This window comes from Calliopsis andreniformis, chromosome 9, assembly GCF_051401765.1.
Source record: "Calliopsis andreniformis isolate RMS-2024a chromosome 9, iyCalAndr_principal, whole genome shotgun sequence".
Taxonomy (NCBI): Eukaryota; Metazoa; Arthropoda; class Insecta; order Hymenoptera; family Andrenidae; genus Calliopsis; species Calliopsis andreniformis.
This window is the reverse complement of record NC_135070.1, coordinates 14,366,507-14,387,658: the sequence shown is the minus strand read 5'-3', so window position 1 is coordinate 14,387,658 and position 21,152 is coordinate 14,366,507. Positions and strand designations below refer to the sequence as shown.

General features: G+C 39.6%; 1 protein-coding gene across 2 annotated transcripts in view; it reads right to left on the bottom strand.

The window, feature by feature from the left end:
- Sol1 overlaps positions 1 to 21,152 on the bottom strand; it is a 327,555-nt gene that overhangs the window by 20,745 nt on the left and 285,658 nt on the right. For both annotated transcript variants that reach the window (XM_076384888.1, XM_076384889.1), the window contains 2 exons: positions 16,681 to 16,870; positions 7,206 to 7,396 (listed from right to left, as the gene is read on the bottom strand). In XM_076384888.1, the coding sequence (XP_076241003.1) occupies positions 7,206 to 7,396; positions 16,681 to 16,870 (381 nt within the window). The remainder of the gene's footprint in view (positions 1 to 7,205; positions 7,397 to 16,680; positions 16,871 to 21,152) is intronic.

Sequence of the window (21,152 nt, the reverse complement as noted above, 5' to 3'; positions counted from 1 at the left end):
CTTATTCATATACAGAAACAAGTATCAGGCTCTTTCCCACACGGGGTTCGATATCGATGTATTAGATATTGATAGACTCTCATATTTCTCACTAGAAATGGCATTTCCTATCAATCTAACTCTGCTTTTTGGTATAGTTCAACTTCAACTTTTTAGATCTGAGTTTTATGCAGGACTCTTATATTCGAGAGAGAGTGAGGATAAGCCATAATTCTTCTTAATTGAGGCTCAAGGTGTAAGACATTAGACGATCAATTCCCTCAGACACAGACAACTACTACGGTTACGAGGTTTATAGACGTCATCATGTTCCTTCATCGACCAGAACCTGTCTCGCCAACAACCTCCTAACAACACTAACCTAGGCCCAGCTAGTTTGGAACCAACCCCTCTGTGCCTTCTATTATCTAAGTTTGTCAAATAAGACTACCAGACTTCGTCGAAGTTTAAATGAATGGTGACATCCAGCCGTCAGGACTTGTTGCGTGCTGACTTCTTGGCATCAAGTACAGTACTTGCTCCCATGGCACCGTGAATAATTGTTTTCTGTGGAAGAGTTTGGAGAAATCTTTCGAAATCGTTTGAGTTTAAGGTGGATGATTAAATTACTGAATTGTTTATTTAAGGAATATTTTAAAAAATTCTTCTGAACAAAACTGTGATATAGCACCTGCTGTATGAACAATGATCAACGCTTGTTACTAAAGGGTTGAAATAAAAATTGAAGATTACTGGAACAATACTACCTTGTTAGGAAAAACAGATAGCGCAATATTCAGAAGAATTCAGTAACTTCCTCTTCCCTCACTAATTATACGCAACTGTATCACTGTACTACTCGGTAAACTAATCGGTTCTAACAACAGATCTGTGTCTCGGCGTTCAAGAAGAACAACAATCCCTCCCCAAACAGCGAGACATTTGCGTCTAAACTAGACAGCGTGCCCGTGAAAACAATCATTTACATAATTGTCAATATCAAGGACGTCACGCCTCCCGTGGCGCTAGGATAGCCAGGGCGTTTCAAAGTTCGAGCGTGCTGTGAATCAGCTGGTAACGCGTTCAAGTCCTTGGAAAGAGTAATTGAAGCCGATGGAAGTCAACGGAGCCGAGCCAGGTTTTTGCTCTGATACACGTGGCGAATCCGTTAAATTGATAAAGTTTCCTGAGAACTTTTATAATACCCGGCTGTTGAAGAATGTTGAAGTATATACGAGTTGGGGAATTTATGTTCTTCCTGCGGCGGCTCGGCCACCTTCGAATCACAGGCTAGACGATGCGCGCGCGCTCGGTGCACGCTCGCAGTTTCGACCATCTCAAGTTCCACGTCTATGCGGGTAGGTGCGGGCTGTTTATCACACTTTCGAGGAGCATAACTGTCGTAAAATCGTCCCGCGATCTACATTACAAAAGATTCGGAGTTGCCACCGGTTTGGCAGTGTGTGTAACCGAGTTCCTGTCGAGGCCCGCATTTCGTTTCCTTCCTTCCTTCCTGCCCTGCCCGCTTGACTGCCTGCTTTCCAACTTTGCAATTGTAATCAACGATAACGATTCCGGCACCTCGTTTCGTTATTCGCCCGGAATAATTCGCAAAATGCAAAATGGCCATTCGAACGTCTCCCATTTAAGCGATTACCTAGGAACTGGTTGCCCTTCCGATTTCGAGGCCCCTTTTTCGAGTTTTGATCGGATGCTTGGCGGATGCACGAGAATAATAGTCACTATGAATAGGTCCCTTCTATTATTATCGCACGATGTGGTATGATAAGTGTCATTATGGATTCATTCAATTTCTAGCAAATTGCTCGTCATATCGTGAACATGCAATCTTGAGGTTGAAATTAGCGCGATGAGAGGTCGATACCAGACTGAGCTTGCGATTATGTAATACCAGGGGGAGTTTCATTTTTCTGTTGATTCTGAAATGATAGGGGAAAGGAATGATTCTTCGTGAAGAACTAATGAAAAATTGGAATGTGATAAATATTACAAAACTACTTGGCTATAGTCACGATTTTTCAGCTTTCAAATTCAAATTCAAAATTAAATTCAAATTCAAATTTTCAAGTATTCAAATGAAAACATTTTCAGCAATCTCCCAAAACCTCCCAATTCCTTAACAATCAATTACAGCCTCCCATAGTGTATCAAAAGAGGAACCGCGAATGAAAGTAACTCGAGCAGGGGGTGCATGGAGGACGGCGGAAAAATTCCTCGAAACCTCGACTCTAGGCGCCCCCAAATATTAAGGCTGGCAAAGATGCATGCGTATGTATATAACTGCATATCGACTTCGTCGAGTATGCCGGAAATATTGCGCCGTAACTCCAGCGAAGTTTCTCCGGCGAAATACGCCGGGTTACATTAAAACGTTGCCGCGGATATGGGCGCAAGTTTGAGCGTTTGACACGGCTGCACGGGTATCGTATCGATGCGCTCTACCGTCGTCGTCGAACGCGTACATATGTACATACACTGTGGGATCGATACGTACGCGTGTATCGTGTCCGCAACGAGCGCAAGGATTCCGTTGTTTTCGAAACTCCCGGCACACTTCTCGCTTCCACGGGTTCGTAAATCCGTCAGTGGTCCTTCCCGAGAGTTTTCGAAAAACGTCAGGAAGAATATGTCGCCACGGCATCCGGGAGCCCTCCCCTGACGCTCTGTTGCTATTGATGGTATCTAACTCGTTCGACGACTGAATTCCAAAAGTTCCGCATCGATTTCGCTCGGCGTCCGTCGCTCCGACGTCGTCATCGACGTCGTCGTCCTCGGTCTCGTACCTACTCAGGATTCAACGGGTGTGAACCCGCCACACCGACTACTTTCCCACCCCCTCCGCCGAAAATGACTCATTCCTGTCCCGACACGGCGACGTCCCCGTCGCGAAGAGCGCGGAATATATTGCCGATCAGATAGGTGAAATGGAGTTTCAACGTTGACGAGAACACAAGAACGCGCTTCGATTTCTACGATCACTTGGCTGGATGAGGGGGCGAGAGAGATTGGTTATGCGAGACGATTTGGTTTCGGGAACACTCTCGCGGAGGAACAGTCGCCTGCTAAGAGTCGTGGTTCCTTTTACGCGCCCGAGTTCGGTTTCTGCTCGGATAAATGCGTCGGATAGTAAACGCTTTATCGGTTATGGCGACGGTAGTAAAAATCATGGGAGCGATGGTGACGCGTTATCGTTGCGCCATTGAGCATCGTTAAACTCCAGCTTTCGAATTTTTATTTTTGCGCTAAAGGGGTCTGGGACAATGCGATGCTATCGGGTGCCTTGGGGGGTATTAGTTTTCGGTTATGGGGATCGCGAATGGAGAGATTGATGATCCTGATTGGGAAGTCGGGCCTCGAATGTCCTATTGTCGGTCGTTAATCTTGTGTTTTGTGAATGAGTTAGGAGTTGTCAAGTGCTGCGCAAGTATTAGCCTACGATGGTTCGAGTTGGACGGAACTACTCGGGCAGAAGATTAGAGACAAGCCAATTCTAACAACTCCAGGGTTTTGAGAGGAGCTTCGGGTTGAATCAGACCTGTCAACTCTTAGGTCTTAGGGTATCCAGACTCTGCGATACCACTTGGATAATGGCGAGATATTTGCAGTTAGCACAATTGCTTCCTGTTGAAGCTCCTGCGCGATTTCAATATCAATGAGCTGGCCCGGTAGCGTTCAATTTCCTTTTTCGTGGGATTCATCTCCTGTGGTCGTTTTGCATCAATAACAGCATTAACGATACAAGACAGATTTATTTAGAAATCAAACTACCATATTCTTGAACAATTTTTTGAAGAACTAGATATTCCTAGAATCAACAATAACAGTTTCGAGAAGCCAAAGGCGTTCTTTTCGAACACAACTATGTTTTGTAAATACCATTTGCAAAATTGGTTCCTCGCACATCCACTCCGCCAGAATTCTATTCGTCCATTTTTCCTTTTACAGAAAAATAAATATTCCCTTCTACGCAAATGCATGTCTCGAGTGCCACTTCGAAACAGCTAACTAAAACAATAAACAAGGTTACGATGAAAGGAGACCGTTTTTAGAGGGAGGAATCCAATTGGTTCGCGAAAAAAAATGATCGACTAACGAGTTTTGCCGGCACAAGCTCGTTTCGGTAGCGAACGAGGCGCCAATTTACGGAAATACGGTCCGTTTGAAAAAATTTCTCGTCCGAATAACGCGGCCGCACTCTCAAGGCGAAGCGTCAGAAATTTTAATGGCTGTTGATTTCAAAGGCGAGACACGCGCTGTCTTGGAAATACTTCAAGATCTGGTTATGTACGTTTGCAGGTAATGGTTGGGCGTGCGCGCGGGCGCACGACGAGAAGTCCTTCGTTGCTTTTTCACGGACGATATCCAGCTTTGAAGTTTCCACGAAGGATATCCTGCCCTAGTAATTAAAGCGAAACTTTTTATCGTTAGTCGTGCCTCGTTTCTCCGACGGCCAACTTGACTCTTTCAAACGAAGAAGTTCGGTGCCGCGGATTCTCCTCTCTGCCGTCCTGAATAGGTCGAAATCCGTTTGTTCGCGTTTCAATTACGTGATAATAGGAGCCTCGTTTACTTCGTGGAACTTGGCGGAACGATACTCACACCACCGTAAGATAGTCTTCTGCTCGCGGAGCTAACGTGGCGAACTTGTCTCTTAAAATTAACACGGACTCGATATACACGCTTTTCTCCGTCTCGGCGCGTTTTCCCACTACGCGAACCCTTCGACCCCATCCCGTACAAACCCCTCGAATGAACTTCGAACGCTGTAAAACTTGTACGCGCGAGCGATGAGCGAGGACGGTAAGCAATCTGGCGAAATGACAAGAAACTTCGACCGAGGGTGAATCAACTGTAACGCCTATTAATCCTTTTAGTAACGTCGTTGTAGTGACGATAAAAGGTACACAGTATTTCAGAAAATATAATATCTTCGTTTTTGTAAATATATACAAATTTGATGTAATTAATCTTTTTAATATTTTAATTAGAATTTATATTTCATGTTTAGAGCTATATTTTCTTTTAGGTTTATATTGAGTTGTTCTAGGAAAGCGAAGAAACTTTTAACGCGAAGGTAAATGCTATGCAATTGTGTAATGTTTGGAGGTTGGTACCAATCGGAAAACTGAGACCATTTACATGCGCGAAACTTTTAAAAAGTGTTTGAACATGCGGTGTTATCTTGCTTGGTTTCAAACAATCTCTTTTTGAATTTCATAAGTTGCAGGCAGTTTAGCTTTTAACCTTGCTTTCATGGGGAAATTTCAGGCAAACCTGTGTCAAATGTAATATTCTACCATAAGACTTTTAAAACTTTTTACTATCGATCTCTATGGGTTTCCAATAGCAACCACTTTCATTCCGCCAAAGATAATACATCTGCAACAAGACTTACGGATAGAACGTGGGTACTATTTACAGATACAATATTTAAGGTGCATTTAACGTATAAATATCCACAATCTTGCATATCCGAGCCCCAAAGCTGACAGGAAAAGAAGACAGAAGTCATATTTGAAAATTCACGTGTATAAATTCAAAATAAAGAGTCATTCATAAAATATTCCACTTTTCTGTTCCTTTATAATTCAACTTCAGCAACGTTCAACTCTTTCCTCGCCAACCACGCTCAAACCTTCCACGAAACGCCCACCAATACCAGCGTTCGGCAGAAAGATCCAAGTTAGCAAATTCGCCATGTAAAAATGATCGTCAGCAATATTCTCACTCGTCTCTCTCCTAACTCCTTCCCGTTCAAGTTCTAACCGTCGCGATCCTCGAATACCTACTTTCCTCCAAACAGGAAGAAACTTTCGGCATCAAAACGCTTCCGCAGTCAGACGAAATATTCGCAATGGAACGAACTTGTAACCCGTAGTTTAATCCCGCTCGTGTTTCCCTTCCGCTTTTAAATTCGACCTGCTGCGCTCTCTGTTATCTATCGTCGTTCGCCGCCGACCCTCGCTGCGAGCGAGTTTCGAAAGAAACGAATTTTGAGTTTTCGGGGCGGGTGTCGTGCTCGGTCGTCCGTCGACCGAGGTCGAATCTTCCCTGGCAAAAGACAAACACTCTTCGCGATCCATTTGTTCTGCTGCCTGGGCATTCCACCGTGTACGCTGCAATCTGAACCTCGGCTACGGATGATAAACGGCCGTACGAAGAGAGACACATTGCTATCACGATAGAATGCTCAACGGAAATTGAAATTTTGACGGGACATAGGCACGCAGGAGAAAGGACCGGACAGTGGCAGACGCTCCGTGCGTATATAAGACCGTACGTCATGCTCCGATGTTACGTCCCGAACACGTCCTATATCAATAACTTATTCTCAATGATGCGTATCGTCTATCTTTACCCGAGCACATCGAACCGATTTATGGCACTGACAATATCTAAATTTACTGGACAGTTGAGAGAGAGAGAGAGAGAGAGAGAGAGAGAGAGAGAGAGAGAGAGAGAGAGAGAGAGAGAGTGGGTGGGGGAAGAGAGAGAAGAGGGGATGTAGAACTGTGTAAAATAAAGAGGAAGAGAGAGGGGTATAGAAAGGGTGGGAATCTCTGAATGTTTAGCGAGTGGTGTCTGAATTATGTATGACGATTCTTTGGTGTGTTCAGTGGCAGACACGAAAGCATAAGTATATGCTATTCTAGGATTAATTTTTAACGAGAGAACCGCAGAGATTAACTACAGAGATTATTTTTATCGCTGTGTCAAAATGACAAGTGTCTGAGAAAGTAGGTTAGTGTCACAGAAATAACGTTTATTTATGTATTCTTTTAGTTTTATTCCGTGCTATGAGAGAAAAAGTAACGTTTGTGAAGAATAAAATAACTTTAAGTAATAGTTCTACTAGTACTGATATTATAAAATAATTCATGTTTGGAAAATTATGAAAACATGCATTTTCAGTGATCAGTGTCTGACTACATACGCTCCTCTTTCCCTGGTTCTTTAATGTCTTGCTTCTTTCTCGATTTTTAAGTAGTACGACTCAATAATGTATCCCCCTTCTGGTCTATACTTATTCTATGTAGTTTGTATAATTTTAAATTCGTTCCTGCGGATTTGCGTAGACGAGCGAAGGTCTCGCGAAGGGATATTATTTTTCCTTTGAAGTGGCAACGAAAAATTGAATTCTTCAGCGGTGCGCTTCTGTTCTAACGAAATAAGGAAACGTTAGCAGAAAGGATCGGTTTACTTACTTTCGGTGAAAGAATACGTCGCTTTGAAGCCACGAGATTGGCGGGACGATGTGACACCATGGAATTCTAAGGAAAGCCGTGGTCCGTTGCTCATGATAGGTGGTGACGGCGTTTCGCCGCAAAATGAATCTATTTTCTCTTTCTTCCCGTCTATGTGCACGTACGCTACTAGAGAGTCCACTCCTTCGCACCTGAAACCATAGGAGATAGGCGATGTATTACGAATACAAATTTTGTTACGTTTTCGGTAGCGAACAGGGCGACGATGTTTCAAATTGGCAATTCGATTAGAATTGCTATTGTTTCGATGAATATGCGTAACTGATGATATGCGGATCAGAAGGTAACCAAAACAATGGTTATTATCGTGGTTTCGATTAACGGAGACTCGATAAATTATCTATGAACCGTAGCAACTGTATACTATGAATTTTACTGTTAAAATAATTTATGGTTTTAGCGAATTATTTGATGTGTCCATATTGTTTGTCAGTTTATACCAAGTCCTTATCTTTCAAAATGAGGACAAAAATTAGTATTCTTGTTCCCTATGTTTCTAAATATTTAATAAAAAAATTGTTAAATGTTACCTTCATCTTTTTTGGAAATGGGCTTATCGTCTATAATACATGGGTATTAAATTCAACGTTTTCAAACGCTGTTACAACTATGGATTTCAGCCATTCATTTGCAATACGTGTTATGAATATTTTCCAGTAGCAAACGCTAAATTACGTGTGTAATGTTTGTTCTTATAATGAAAGCTGCCTCGTTTCTGTTCAGTTATTTGTAGCCAGAAGAGCTCCAAATTCTAATTAGGATTTCGTACCTCAGCAGCGTATCGTAAACTCATGTGTACACCGAATTCAAACACATCCGATTGGTAATGGGTTTCAGAGGACTTGCGGTCCAGCTTTCCTGAAATCAGGGACGCGTACAAGTATCTTGAATTGCATACCTGCATGCCTCGCGTGGCAACGGTTCACGGAACGTAAATAAGTATTCGACAAAGTAAAAATCCGCTACTATTTCATTTCAGCTTGCTCACATTCATACATACAAATTCTAACGATTTTCGAAACCTAGAAAACAATTAATTTAATACGCAATTAATATTTCATGAAATAATATTATCCACAATTTTAATATCGTACTCTACATCCCCAGAAACAATCACGAGTTAATGTCTTCACTCTTAAAATAAGAAGTAGACTCATTTTTAGTATGCTAAATCGAACCTCGCCAAGCACGCCAAGTTCTCATTTTGAAATGGTAATGAAACCGTATACCGATAGGTAGAAATGCAAGAAATTAATGTATATTTATTTTAAGCTTGATATTAGCCTGAAATTCCCACGTATCTTTCAGATTTCAAAGCAAATTTAATGACGTCAATTTAAAGGGTAGATGAAACTCCGCGAGGAGCGCGAGCATACAGAGTTTAATTAATAAAGTTCAGCTTTTTCTTGCGAACAGTATACAGTTCGTACGTGCCGCCGAACTTTTGATTTTCCGGAGAAATCTATTCCTCCCGTTCACACGAAAGCAACCGTAAATCGACGTAATATTTTAAAATACTCCGCCCGGACGTCGTGTACAAATTACTTTTCGATACGCTGCCGAAACAGGCCAGCGGCGTTGTTCGATCGATCATTTTCGTATGCATTCGCGCTATCGTGTTCCGTTCTACGCTTCCGCATATATTTCGCGCAAATATAAGGTTTGTCGAGAAATATGTATACCTTTTCTGGCCAGGAGTGACGATACATTTGTAATAAAAAATAATCGTGTAACTACGAGGAGCGCAAAAGGGAAAACATGGAACATTAACAAAAGGTCACCCAGGAGGTGTGGAAAGTTTTAATAAAGCAAAATTGGGTGTGAAATAACAGTTAACCAGACGGTGGGAGTCGCACGAACTGGGCGTCCGACCAGTGGCGGTGTCGTACTACTTGCTGGTTGTCTACGCGTCAGCTGTTCAACTTACAAGGAAAGTACCATAACCCGAAAATTTTCATTCTAACGAGCCTTTGTGGGAATATAGAACACGGTAAAGTAATTTATATGTGTCCTATGCTTTTAGCGTTATATAAAGAGTTTCTTCGTTTTTAGGATAATTTCATTACAGATTAATTATTCAGGTTCAAATACTTCCTTCGCTTGCTGAACACAAAGCTGGGATACACACAAAGTGTGATAGACATTTCCTTGACAGTTAAACGAAACAGAGCATGACTCCTCTATTTTAATGTACCATATTCATAAAAGGGAATTAACTAGTTATTAACGTACATGCACAATTTCTTTTCCTGAAAAGTACGAATTATTTAAAACACATACACCTTCTTGCGCTTTACTGCCTCCTACTCAACGCCCCTTGCTTCCCTTTTGCAAGCGATGTCGCCGTGTTATGATGCATTCTGAATACGAACATGTATATGCAAATACGACCGTGCTTCTCTGGAAAGTTTTTCATATTAATGTATAGAGGGAAGTTCGTTAAGATGAAACGGTCCGATGCGTAGTGACAGAGGGGGGACAAGGTTCTGCAGGGCGTCCCGAGGAGCCACTAAATTTTCGCGTTCCGTCAGGACCGCTGAACCGACGATAATAAGTACGAATGTTGCGTAAAGCCGGCGCGGACGAGGACGACGATACAAAGGATCTATAACTTCTTTTACAGGGCTGAATTTATCATGCGGCTGGAAAGAAGTGACTGCCAAGATATATGTGCCACGGGCCCTGAATTATTCCGAGTTTTTCCCGTTTAACGACACAATTTGTATGCGCGGAATGAACGTTAGTGGTGCATTAATCGTGGCCGTTAAATTAAAGATAACGAATCGAACTAATTCCACGGACCGGCGAGCCTTTCCTTCTCACGCTGAGTACACGTCTTGTCATTAATTTCGCCGATGCCTCTACCTTCCTAACAATTTCATCTGAAGCATGAACAACCGCGTAATTGGTGTAACCGAGTGTAACTGGAATTCCGTTTTCGAGGAGAACTATACATGCAACGAAAATTTCCAATAATATGCTCGTTAACTACGAAGTAAATAGTTACGTGCCAGTATATTTGAATCTCTCTTGACGAGAACTGTTATCCAATAGAAACTTGAAACGATAATTGTCTCTAACTTGTTATTCGTCTTGGGAAATTTAGAGAATTTTTGAGCGTGATAAAATTTTCATTATAATAGGGGAACAAGTATCTATATATTATAGAACATTAGTAGAGGATTCTTCATTGGTGAAACGTCTGTTACTGAAATTAATTATTTTTATATTTGTAATTATTGTTACTTGTCTGTTTTAGATAAGACATTCTACTTAACTACTGTTACGATTTTTAGATAAAGATGTATGAAAAGGAATTGTTTATCAATCGTAGTAAGATTCTCTGTGAAGCATGAGTGTCAACAATATCTATTGCAAACTGAAGACAGTTTTCGATTCAACTTATTCAGAGTTGTTGGTACGTTCGAAAAAAGAAGTTTGCGACTTATTGTCAGGAAGTACGCTGTCCTTTCGGAGCATAAAAAGAAGTTCTCATCGTTCTTTCGAGAAGGATTGACGAACGTATTTCTTTTCGTCGAATCGGTTCTTCTGTTCTCGTACTTACCCGTTGTTCTCCAGTTCATACACAAACGTCGCAGACGCATGTCAACAATGCATGGAGTATAACATATTCAATGAGAAAACTTTTCATTTCCTTGACAAAAGAAGCTTCACCTGGGGGACCACCGCGTATTTCCATTCGCTACTGATTTCACGTCCTGTTAGAAACACAGAAATCAAAATGCTTTTTCTCTGGCACGTGTACAACCAACAATTCTGTTCCCACTTATTGTCTAATTTTATATTCAACACTCGTGTCACCATTGCCTAACTTTGAGCAATAACTTCACAAGGAATTGAAATTCCACAGTTGTGACCTTCGTTCTTGCTTTGAAACTCCTCGCACTGGTATTCCCTCGTTTCTTCCCTTCCGTTTCTTTTTGACCCCTTTTCCTTTATCTTTGAGTTTCTTTTTAACATCTAAGTTTCTCACTGCGAGAGATATTGTGATTTCGATACTGGATGACGGTTTAAGAATTTAAACGAAAATTTTATCCAATGTTTAACAGGTAAAATGAAATATATTTCAAAATGTTGAATATGGTATTGGGTTATTTAAAGCGTTCAATACCTGAAATGGTTTTTATAAAAGATTTCGTAATGAAATCGGAAGTCGGCCAAATGAATATTATTATATTAAATATAGTTTGCAGTGCGGTGGTATAAATCGGTATTTGGAGAACTGATTTCAATCGTTTTATCTTCTATGATTTATCGTATTTCCTTTTTGAAACCAATTCGTTTCCAATTCACGGTTTATAAAAGTTATATATAAATAAATTGGCCAGACACTAAATTGCATCCAAAAATAACATTCTATACTCGACATGATGAAATTCATCAGTTTTTCTAAAATTTGAAATCAATGTGATGTCTCATAGGAAACGAGGCTTGTTGGTATTCGGTCACTCAAATTGTCAAGAAAAATTCATTTCATACAGTGATATGAAAAACAAGGTTATTGTTGTACTTTCTAAAAAATTGGTATTTCTTTAGAAGAGAACCTCGAAGAAACAGCGGAAAAGGTTGTAAGACTATAAAATTTTACAAAGTAGAGTATTATTCTTTCTTACTGTGCAGTATGAATTCAGAGAAAAAAGCCATTTTAAGTTTCAAAGAGATTACTTTAACGATGAAAGGTTTGGAAAGTTACCCGAACATATTTTGTTTTCCGCAATGCACATTTTTACGAAACGAGTATGAATACTCATTCTTACTTTAATTGTTGAAATATGTCGTACTTAATGGTTGTACGAGTTTCGATTATTTTACGTATCTAAAATTCAGAGATATTCTCCATTAAATATGTACATATACAGTGGAAGGGGACCTCTTTATGAAGATATGATTTTGTAACACGAGAACATTAAATGGAACTAGTATTAAATTTGTGTACATATTTTACATAAGTTACATGTGAGAAACCACAGAGAGAATAATTGCTATCGTATGGCTTTCGAAGTGTGTCTGACCATAAACACCGCAATTCTACTTGCGTTCTGTTCTACCTTTCTTTCCATATTTCTCTCCCACTTCGGTAATATACATACATCAAGCATATTTTCCTGTGGCTGTTACCATGAGTCTTACTTTAAAAATAACTTCGAAGGAAAAGTGGTCACATGAACAATACCCTCGCAAAATATGTATAAATTTACATGGAATTTCATTTATGGCTCAAAAGTATCTTATTAGAAAAGGTCTGAAAGTGTCCTTCTTTATATTACACGAGAAACCCTTTCCTATGATAAAATTTTGAAAAAAGGAGGTCATACCGATATCATGAATATATTCATGAGAGTTTTCTGTAACGATGTTAATGAAACACCGTACATAACGCGAAGAACACAAGTGATGGATACAATTTTATTGGAATAACGAAATGAATAATAATTTCCAAATTGATTGTGTTATTAAATTTCGCTGTATGCGAAGCAATCTACAATTTCGCATAATATGTAAACGTAGACATGTCAGCTTTATTTCAGTAAAATCAAGTTTCAAAATGAAATGCTAGGAGCCACATATGTCTGAAATCTGAATGAATATATTAAATTGAACACAGCAGGTATCCTAACGATACCCTTAGTCCTCGCTACCACGGCTAATAAATTAGAAAATTCTGACAACACGAACTCTACCATCAAATCGATATCCCACGTATGAGACATCGATGTCCACATGTTACAGCATTTTTATCTCAACCTTTTCGTCTGCGTTTCATTATTCTGTTCCTGTCTTCGTAATCTAACACTTTGCGGAACAGTTTTGACAAGCAAACGTACAATTCGCGGACAGGAATGGTGGCCCTCGCACGAACAGAGTTATATAAAGAATATTACTGCGTGGGCGTTCGTGTAACGTTATGTGCACGAACGGTTTGTGTTCACCGTTGCGCATGCAATGAATGCACGTCGTGTGCATGAATGTCGGGCCGTGTGTGACGCTCAAGGAAAATTTCGACCAATCCACTCGGATGATTGGAAGGAAACTGGCCAGGAAAATCAGATGTCGGTTGCGACCTCTCGACGTTCTATTCACTGAAATCCTCTCCTGCATTTGAATGTACATACGGTACTCGCGCTGTGCGCGCACTCGACCTATGCAAAGCGAAAGCACTTGAGACACTTTTCTAATGAAAATGTTTGCGCGTCCGACTAGCGATTTTTAACACGTGGTGTGGTATAAATAGTTACCCCACGGAAAATTTAATGATGAATATTTCACCCGATTTGTCGACATTTTTTCCGTGGAATATATTCGAGGATTAATCTTTCAAAGAGCCCCCTTGAGTGAGTCGAAGTAAACATTCATTACGATATTCGTATTTAAGGGCACTCATGAGCTGTCAATCTTTTTTAGATGAAAATTTATCAAAGAGGTGATATAAAGTCTTGCATAATGATATGGATTATATAATTGATTAGATATATAATAAAGAAAAGGGTTTAATTTTGAAATAATTAAATAATTATGGATACCCTAATATTAACATTACTACTGCAGTAAAGCATAAGAAGGTATATGTACATATACAATTTTGTAAATTGATGAAATATCCTCGACTACCTGTTATTAACACTATACATACAAAATAAGTATCTTCACTCGTTCTATAAGCACTTCTTCAGGCCTCAATAAACACCATTTATTTGCGTCCCTACCCGTACAATTTCTTTTAGAGATTCCAAAATCATATCATATCGGTAAAGTTTTCCTTATTACTCAATAAATTTCGATATCTCGATAGAAAACATTCGGCCTAAACTTGTAACATAATTTCCGCGACATTATAGCGTAGTAATGGCGTTCGTCAAAGGGGTCTGCACAATGCATTAACGAGTTCGTAACAGCTTCCTCGATTATTAACAGGGTCGTAACTATATAAACGAAGTTGATATTAAAAGGAATTACGATCGGCACCGACGCACATGGCGTCGCTTCTTTTCATCGCCGTCGATCGATTCGCGAGTTTCGCTCCAAGTTCGTGTCGTTATTTACCGACACCCCCGACCGCGCGAGAGGGCGATGTTGTCGTGCGCAATCATTTTGATCTTCGTGAAAACGCAGCGGGGAACAATTACGTGACCAGGGAAACGCCGCTCAACTGGCCGCTGTTCAAGCATACCGCCGGCAATTAAATACCGTTTAAGGGCAAGCACGCGGAAAATGAACAAGATGACCAATTGCAATTGCTGTTGTCACGGAGAAGCTGGGATATACACAGATTCACCGAATATTCATCATAGAGGCATTACCTTTCAATTTTCTGATTTTTGGTCGAGTCATTGCTTTAGTAAAAAGGCATATGGTATAGAATTGTGAATTTATAATGCTTGTAATATTGATATTTCTTTAATTGTTTTAAAGCAAAAACAGAGTTTCTGTGTTCAGTACTTCTTACATTTTTTTTTGCAGCGAAGAGATCCTTTATGGCTGGATATTTTTAAGTATGTTTTTATTTGTTGTTCTTAATGTTCCTTTCTGGATTTTAGAATATATGCACTATTAGCATGAGTGCAGAAGGCAAAGGCGAACTTTTGTGTAAAGAATGTCGTGGCTACTGCGCAAACGTTATTACAGTGCTGCGCAGCTGAGATAAAACGTTGATTCTGATATTGGTTCTCATATCAGTTTCATATTGGTTCCATAATGCTTTCATATCGATTTCACAAGATGCCAGAAAAATTCCTCTACATTGCGGTTATTTACACATGGAACGTAAATGTAAGTCTTTGAGCTAGCTAAATAAGTTTTTCAAGGAATAATTACCTTTCGAATGCAACTCAGAAAAGTAATTGTTTTGCAATCGTTTGATGCAGTTCGCGGTACTCTTGCAAACGAAACAATTTCATATATGCACACACGGTAGAATCAATTCACCATAAAGCCTTCTTGAAACTCAATAAAATTTGTACAAGCTACTCCACTTCAAAAAAGAACTTAACTCAACCAATTATTTTAATTAAATCTCTTCCCCACTTTTAAACATACGAAACTCAGTTTGATCCCAGAAACTCTGTTTTTTTCATAGATTATTCGGCTGGACTGAAAAATTAGAATACTTTTTCCACGAAATTTCTCTGGAACTTCGAAGAATGAAGTTATAAACTGTCGATTTGGAAGATTTTCGAGAAACAGACGTATCATTTCGATCGTTCACATTTTACCGCGATTTATTTATTTTTCAATCAGATTTGACCGCTTTGATTCGTCGAAACGAATCGGTGTTGCAGTGACAAGCTGCCGATCTTGTATGTACGTGCAATACCGTGATACAAGCCACCTTTTCAATGCATTGCACACGTGCAACCGTGAAATCGATCGCAACTGTCCGTTCCCGTCCATGCTTTTCACAAGGACAAGCAGCATTCCAGGAATGTCCGATCCTCGTCGTCGAACAACGAAAGCAACTCGTCGATCAATCGGTACACTAATGGCGGAATTCGGGCACACCACTCGATGCACTCCGTGCAAATTGTATTTGAAGGTACGTCAAGCAGAACTCAGGATCGTGGTTGCCAAATTCTACGCTGCCTTTTGATTGTACCGAACAGATGGGAAATGGTGGACGCACAGGGTCACTCGTTCTTTTTGCCATTACTGCTAGGACGTGAGTTAAATTAACGTTTAAGAGACAGTTACTGTACGCGATTCGTTTAACGTTCCCTCGTTACGGGGCAAGCGTTTGTGGAGACACAGAGGGCTGATCTATCGGATCCGTGGGACAGAGCTGGATCTTTTGTCCGTTGGGTAACTGTTTCAACAATTGATTTGCACAGAGTGACGGAGAATTTTTCCAACAAGGATAACCCTGCAGAGAACATATTGCGTTCAATGTTTTCGTTTTCGACTCTTTTGTGGGTCTAACGAGAAATAAAGAATTAAAGGGATACAAAGTGTTAAGCATCCTTTAGCATGGTTAGAAGTTGTCTGTCTGTACAGACAACCGGAAGATGGTACATTGTAAGTGGGACAATGAGGTAAGAAGGATACAAAGAAGTCTTAGAAACGAGATTCCTACTCCAAAGGAGAGAATGGTTTCCAACCGGAGTGAAAACCATGCGAAGCTGCCTCTATGGCTTGCGAATGGTATAGATATAAATCCCATTGAAAATTTGTGAGTTATTGTGAAAAGATATCGCGGAAAGTTGAACTTATTTTGAAGTATCAAAGTCCAATCTAGATGTAGTATCATAATAAAGTACTTAAAATAAATTGTGATGGCTTGATCAAAAATACACTGAATTAGGTGTATATATTTTACATTAAATGTGTGCAGAGCCCTAAAGTTCCAAAGTATAAACTAAAAAGAAAATAAAAATTAAGATGCTTAATGAAAGTATTGACTCACTTATTTCCCGTGTTCGATGATGTATGATACAGATTCAAATCCTGGAATATCACTTGGACCCGTTCTTTGCCACGTCCTTGGAAGTCGTATGTACAATGTGTCCTAGGTGGATAAGGATTTGGATACCCTGGCGACGTGACCACTCCCGTCTTCGTCTGGTCACTGTTGAACACCATATCGCACAGTGACGCTGCAAGAAAAAGATAATAAAGTGGATAGAGGACAATAAGTCGGGGAACACGTACGACAAATAGAAGAAAAATGGAGGACAAGGATAATTAATGAACGTTCGAACGGTAAAAACGCCGATTAAATTGCAACAGACGTTCAGGTGCTGTTTCTGAGACAAGGATAAATTATTTCGAATTAATCTCTACTCTACTTTTTTCATTTGTTAACCCTTCATTTTTTCAATCGTTATTTCACCATCTCTGAGGTAATTTCATTCCGCGTCATAGGATTACACTCCTGAGCGCTTAACAGCTTCTATATCCTAGACTGTCTGATGACAGTGACATTCAATTACAACTAGTTGCAGACGAGTACGAATCGAGATTGGGGGCTACTAGGGCTACGAAGTTCGGCGATAGAACCCGAAGGATTTAGTATGTCCAACATTGATGAATTCGAGTAAATCCAGTTTCTATCATAGCACTCATAATCCTACGAGGATCCCAGGCGTGATTCCAAGACTGATAATTACGGTAACAGGGACATCCGGTCATTGACTGACTGTCCACCCACGAATCCTGCGATAAACCACCTCCAAATAAGTCCCTGCTTCCCGTATCTCTGCTCCTCTCAAATCACATGACTTTGCCTGTCCCATCTTTTGCATCTCTCTGTAGTTGAGATTCTAAACTTAATTAGCTTAAGGAGATAACTTTCGCTAAACTTTTTTCTAAACGTCACTTTAGTTTTAATTTTTTCTCTTCGATATTTACTATTACTTAGCTCAGCTGTATAATTTTTGGAAATGAAAATTTTAATTTTGATATCTTCGAAATTTTAAGAACTCTATACTGTTCGATTGCTGTAGATTCCTGAATGCAATTTCAATTAATTGCTACATTGTTAATTACCGTATACAAAGAGTATTAATTTATTATTCGTCTGGCTCATTGGGTTGTTTGCATAATTAGCTGGCTGCCACGCGACGCGTGAAACGTAGATGCTTCAAAGGCGCGCTCTGGATAATCAAGCACGCAGTTGCACAACACATAGAGCAAGCTCTCTGGCCAGTGTAAAATTTCATACGTGGTTGTATTTAATAATGTGTATTTCAGCTCCCTCTGTTCTCCTTCTTCAAATAGAATAGTTTCTCGCTATTAATATTTAGACAAGGAGGGATGAAAGATTGTGGGGTAGGTAAACAGTTGTTACCAACCTCTGACAAGCTTTTGTCAGAAACATAAATTCTATCTTCCAGACATCAAATTATAAACTCAAATTATGAATTTTTTGAAAATTTGTTTCGTATGATCTTGTGGTCACAAATTTTACTTTCTGAGGTTCTGCAATAAGGACATAGACTGAATGAAGACTTTAACAAGGAACACATAGTAGTATAGCATGTACGTGTGGTGTGGGTCAGTGACTCCTAGCTCTCTAGTCACCGAGTGTCTGAGAAGTGATTGCTCGCAGACATGGGAAAGTTTAGGTATGGCGAGTAACCTGACATTGCATTGCCTTGAAAACAAGGACATTGTTCCTGGAGAATCTGACCACGGACTTGGATAGGAAAGGTTGTATTCAGATAAGAGAGACTGTGAGAAATGGCACAGCATTTACCTCAGAATCACTGAGAAGTCCTGTGCTTCTTGGACAAAGTACACAGTGCTTTTTGAAATTCATCTAAATTTTTTAGCACATCTATGCTGTTATATTTACGAACTTACAAATACCTATCCTTAAAGTAGATGGTTTGCCATTCATTTCGTGGAAGTTCCTTATTCTTTTAATTTTTAAAGTCTACTGTCTACCTATGTTTCTTCATTCTTGTAAGAAATATAGTAGGAGACAAGACTGCAGTGCTTCTATGTTTTCTTAAAAGAAAAATAGACATATACACACATGTCAAGAATTACTTTCTTAATATTGTTTTCCCATTCCATAAACTAAACTGTAGTTTTGTATTATACTGTACACTGAAATTTTGTTATATCATATTGATTTATACGCTTTTCAATTTTAAATAATTTTATTATCGTTCGAATTACTTGTCCTCACGGTTCTTTCAATTCATCCTTTCTATCTACCTATTTGTCCATTCTATGTTGTTCCATTAATACTTCTCTCTCATGGCGGAGGAATACACTTGCAAATCAGCACAAGAAAAATCACACTTTTCAAAGAACTGTCGCGAGGTGGTTCTTTAATGCTTGAAAGCCGAGAGATACGATATGACAAGGATTTACTGCATGGAAACTGAAAAGGTGAAGCGATACGGACGATGGTTCATGAATGTTGCATGAGTGTTTGGATCACGAGTCCTACGAGCATATATGTATCTTGACATCCTGCTCAAGATTATTAGCATATCGAAAATATTGTTTGTATTCATGCTCTCTCTTTTAAACTGGCTCTATACAGTTACCTCTGCTACTCAATGGACCGACACTGCTTATGACACATTGAATAACAAGCTTTATTCGCCTGTCTTGAAAGTATGTGAGCTTTAAAGCAACATTAGTCACGATCATTCGTTTTAGAGAGACAAATTTTCAACGAAACCATGATTCACTCGTTAATTATAGTTGTCTACCGTTAACGACAATAATAATGTAATAATATAGGAAAGCTCCACGAGAGGTTACGCGCAGAAAACGTGAATAATGATTGCGAATAAAACATCAATAAATTATTAATAATACGCGTCAAGTATGGAAAATACAGAAGTAAATAATCGAAATAAAATGTAATGTAAATGCAGATGCATAATTACAACATAACATGAAACTGTCATTATATTATAATTATGCTATGATATACATTAAATGGAAATTTTGAATATCACGTTACACGCTTTTATTTCTATTTCACGTAATAACATATAACCATACAACTGCTATTATAAATATAATTGTAATATTCGCGTTCTAAAAGTATTTTTTGGCAAAAAGTAGTCTCCATTTACAGAAAAATTTATGTATCACAATTTTACGATAAATCTATAGAAAACAATAAATACTCCTCCGTAGGTACTAGAAATCGTTAGCAATTATCTCCAAAAATTCGCAATCCCATTTCCCTATTTCTTCCTTCCGTCCAAGACGCGCACATTTCATCCCTGTAAATTGCTGTTAAGAAAACACGGATATTTCTGCATCCAACCGTAAATTCTTCGATAACTGGGTTAGTAGCCTTTCAGACGTTCCACGATTACGGCGCCACGCCGTTTTGCTTCGTTAGTGCCCAATTTTTGTGGAAACAGAGGAATACTGCTTCCTGGCTGTGGTCACCAACGTAAACATACCCATTGTCGAGCAGTTCGTTAAATCGTATAATGCAACGGGGCGAATGGGATTAACGAGGCAATTTCGAGCGAACGTGGCAAAGAACACCGTGAGCGAAAGAATCCCAATTAAACAATCACGACGTCGTTACCCTTCCAAATAGTGCGGCGCTTGCACCCTTCGCGTCATGAAAAACCCTGTAACATTAACGCCGCGCCTCCCTTTCGTTTCGCGCGAAGGGAATCGCGGTCATAATTTATGGTAATTTCGGCTGACCCATTTTCCACGGCGGATTCGGCGACTCATCTAATACAGGGTTTCGCTGAAAATACGGATCTTGCATGTAGAAGAGGAGGTACGCGAAAAGAAGCAGAGAATTAAAACGAGACCTGTTTAACGCGCATTCATTATTTAAGTCTTTGCTTGGACGCGAATTATCGACTTTTTGAACTCTGCTCGAATGGGAAATGAAATAACGGAAAACGAGGAAAAGGGGCGGCGCGATAGAGAGCGAGTAAACGCTTTTAATTTGCATTCATGAGTCGTCCCCTCAAAATTCTTAGAGCCACCAAGTATTCCGAGTACGTCTTCGGGTTATATCCAAGGGACGAATTCACTTACGATGATCGATGCGTCTGCATCGAGGTGTGTGCCCGGCTGGCTTAATGTATTCATCAACTGTCATCAAGTGGCCAATCTGGATAGAAATTCGAACGGTATAAAGGAGTATTACCTGATATTGGCAAGGTTCGAAAATTATAAGGGGGAATCTGACTATCGATTATTAGAGATCTTTGGTTTTGAAGTGAGTGTAACGAGATTACTTTTGAATTCATTTAAATTCATAGTTTCGAAAGATGAAGATTGTCTTTTACGAAGATTTTGATGGTATTCTTGAATAAGGAATTTTGTAGTAATAAAAGCGTCATTTATTTATTTTAAGAAAATTGCGATCTTTTTTAACTTTCTATGTTTTAGATTTAAAACAGCTTGCAAATAAGCTCTTCAATTCTTTGG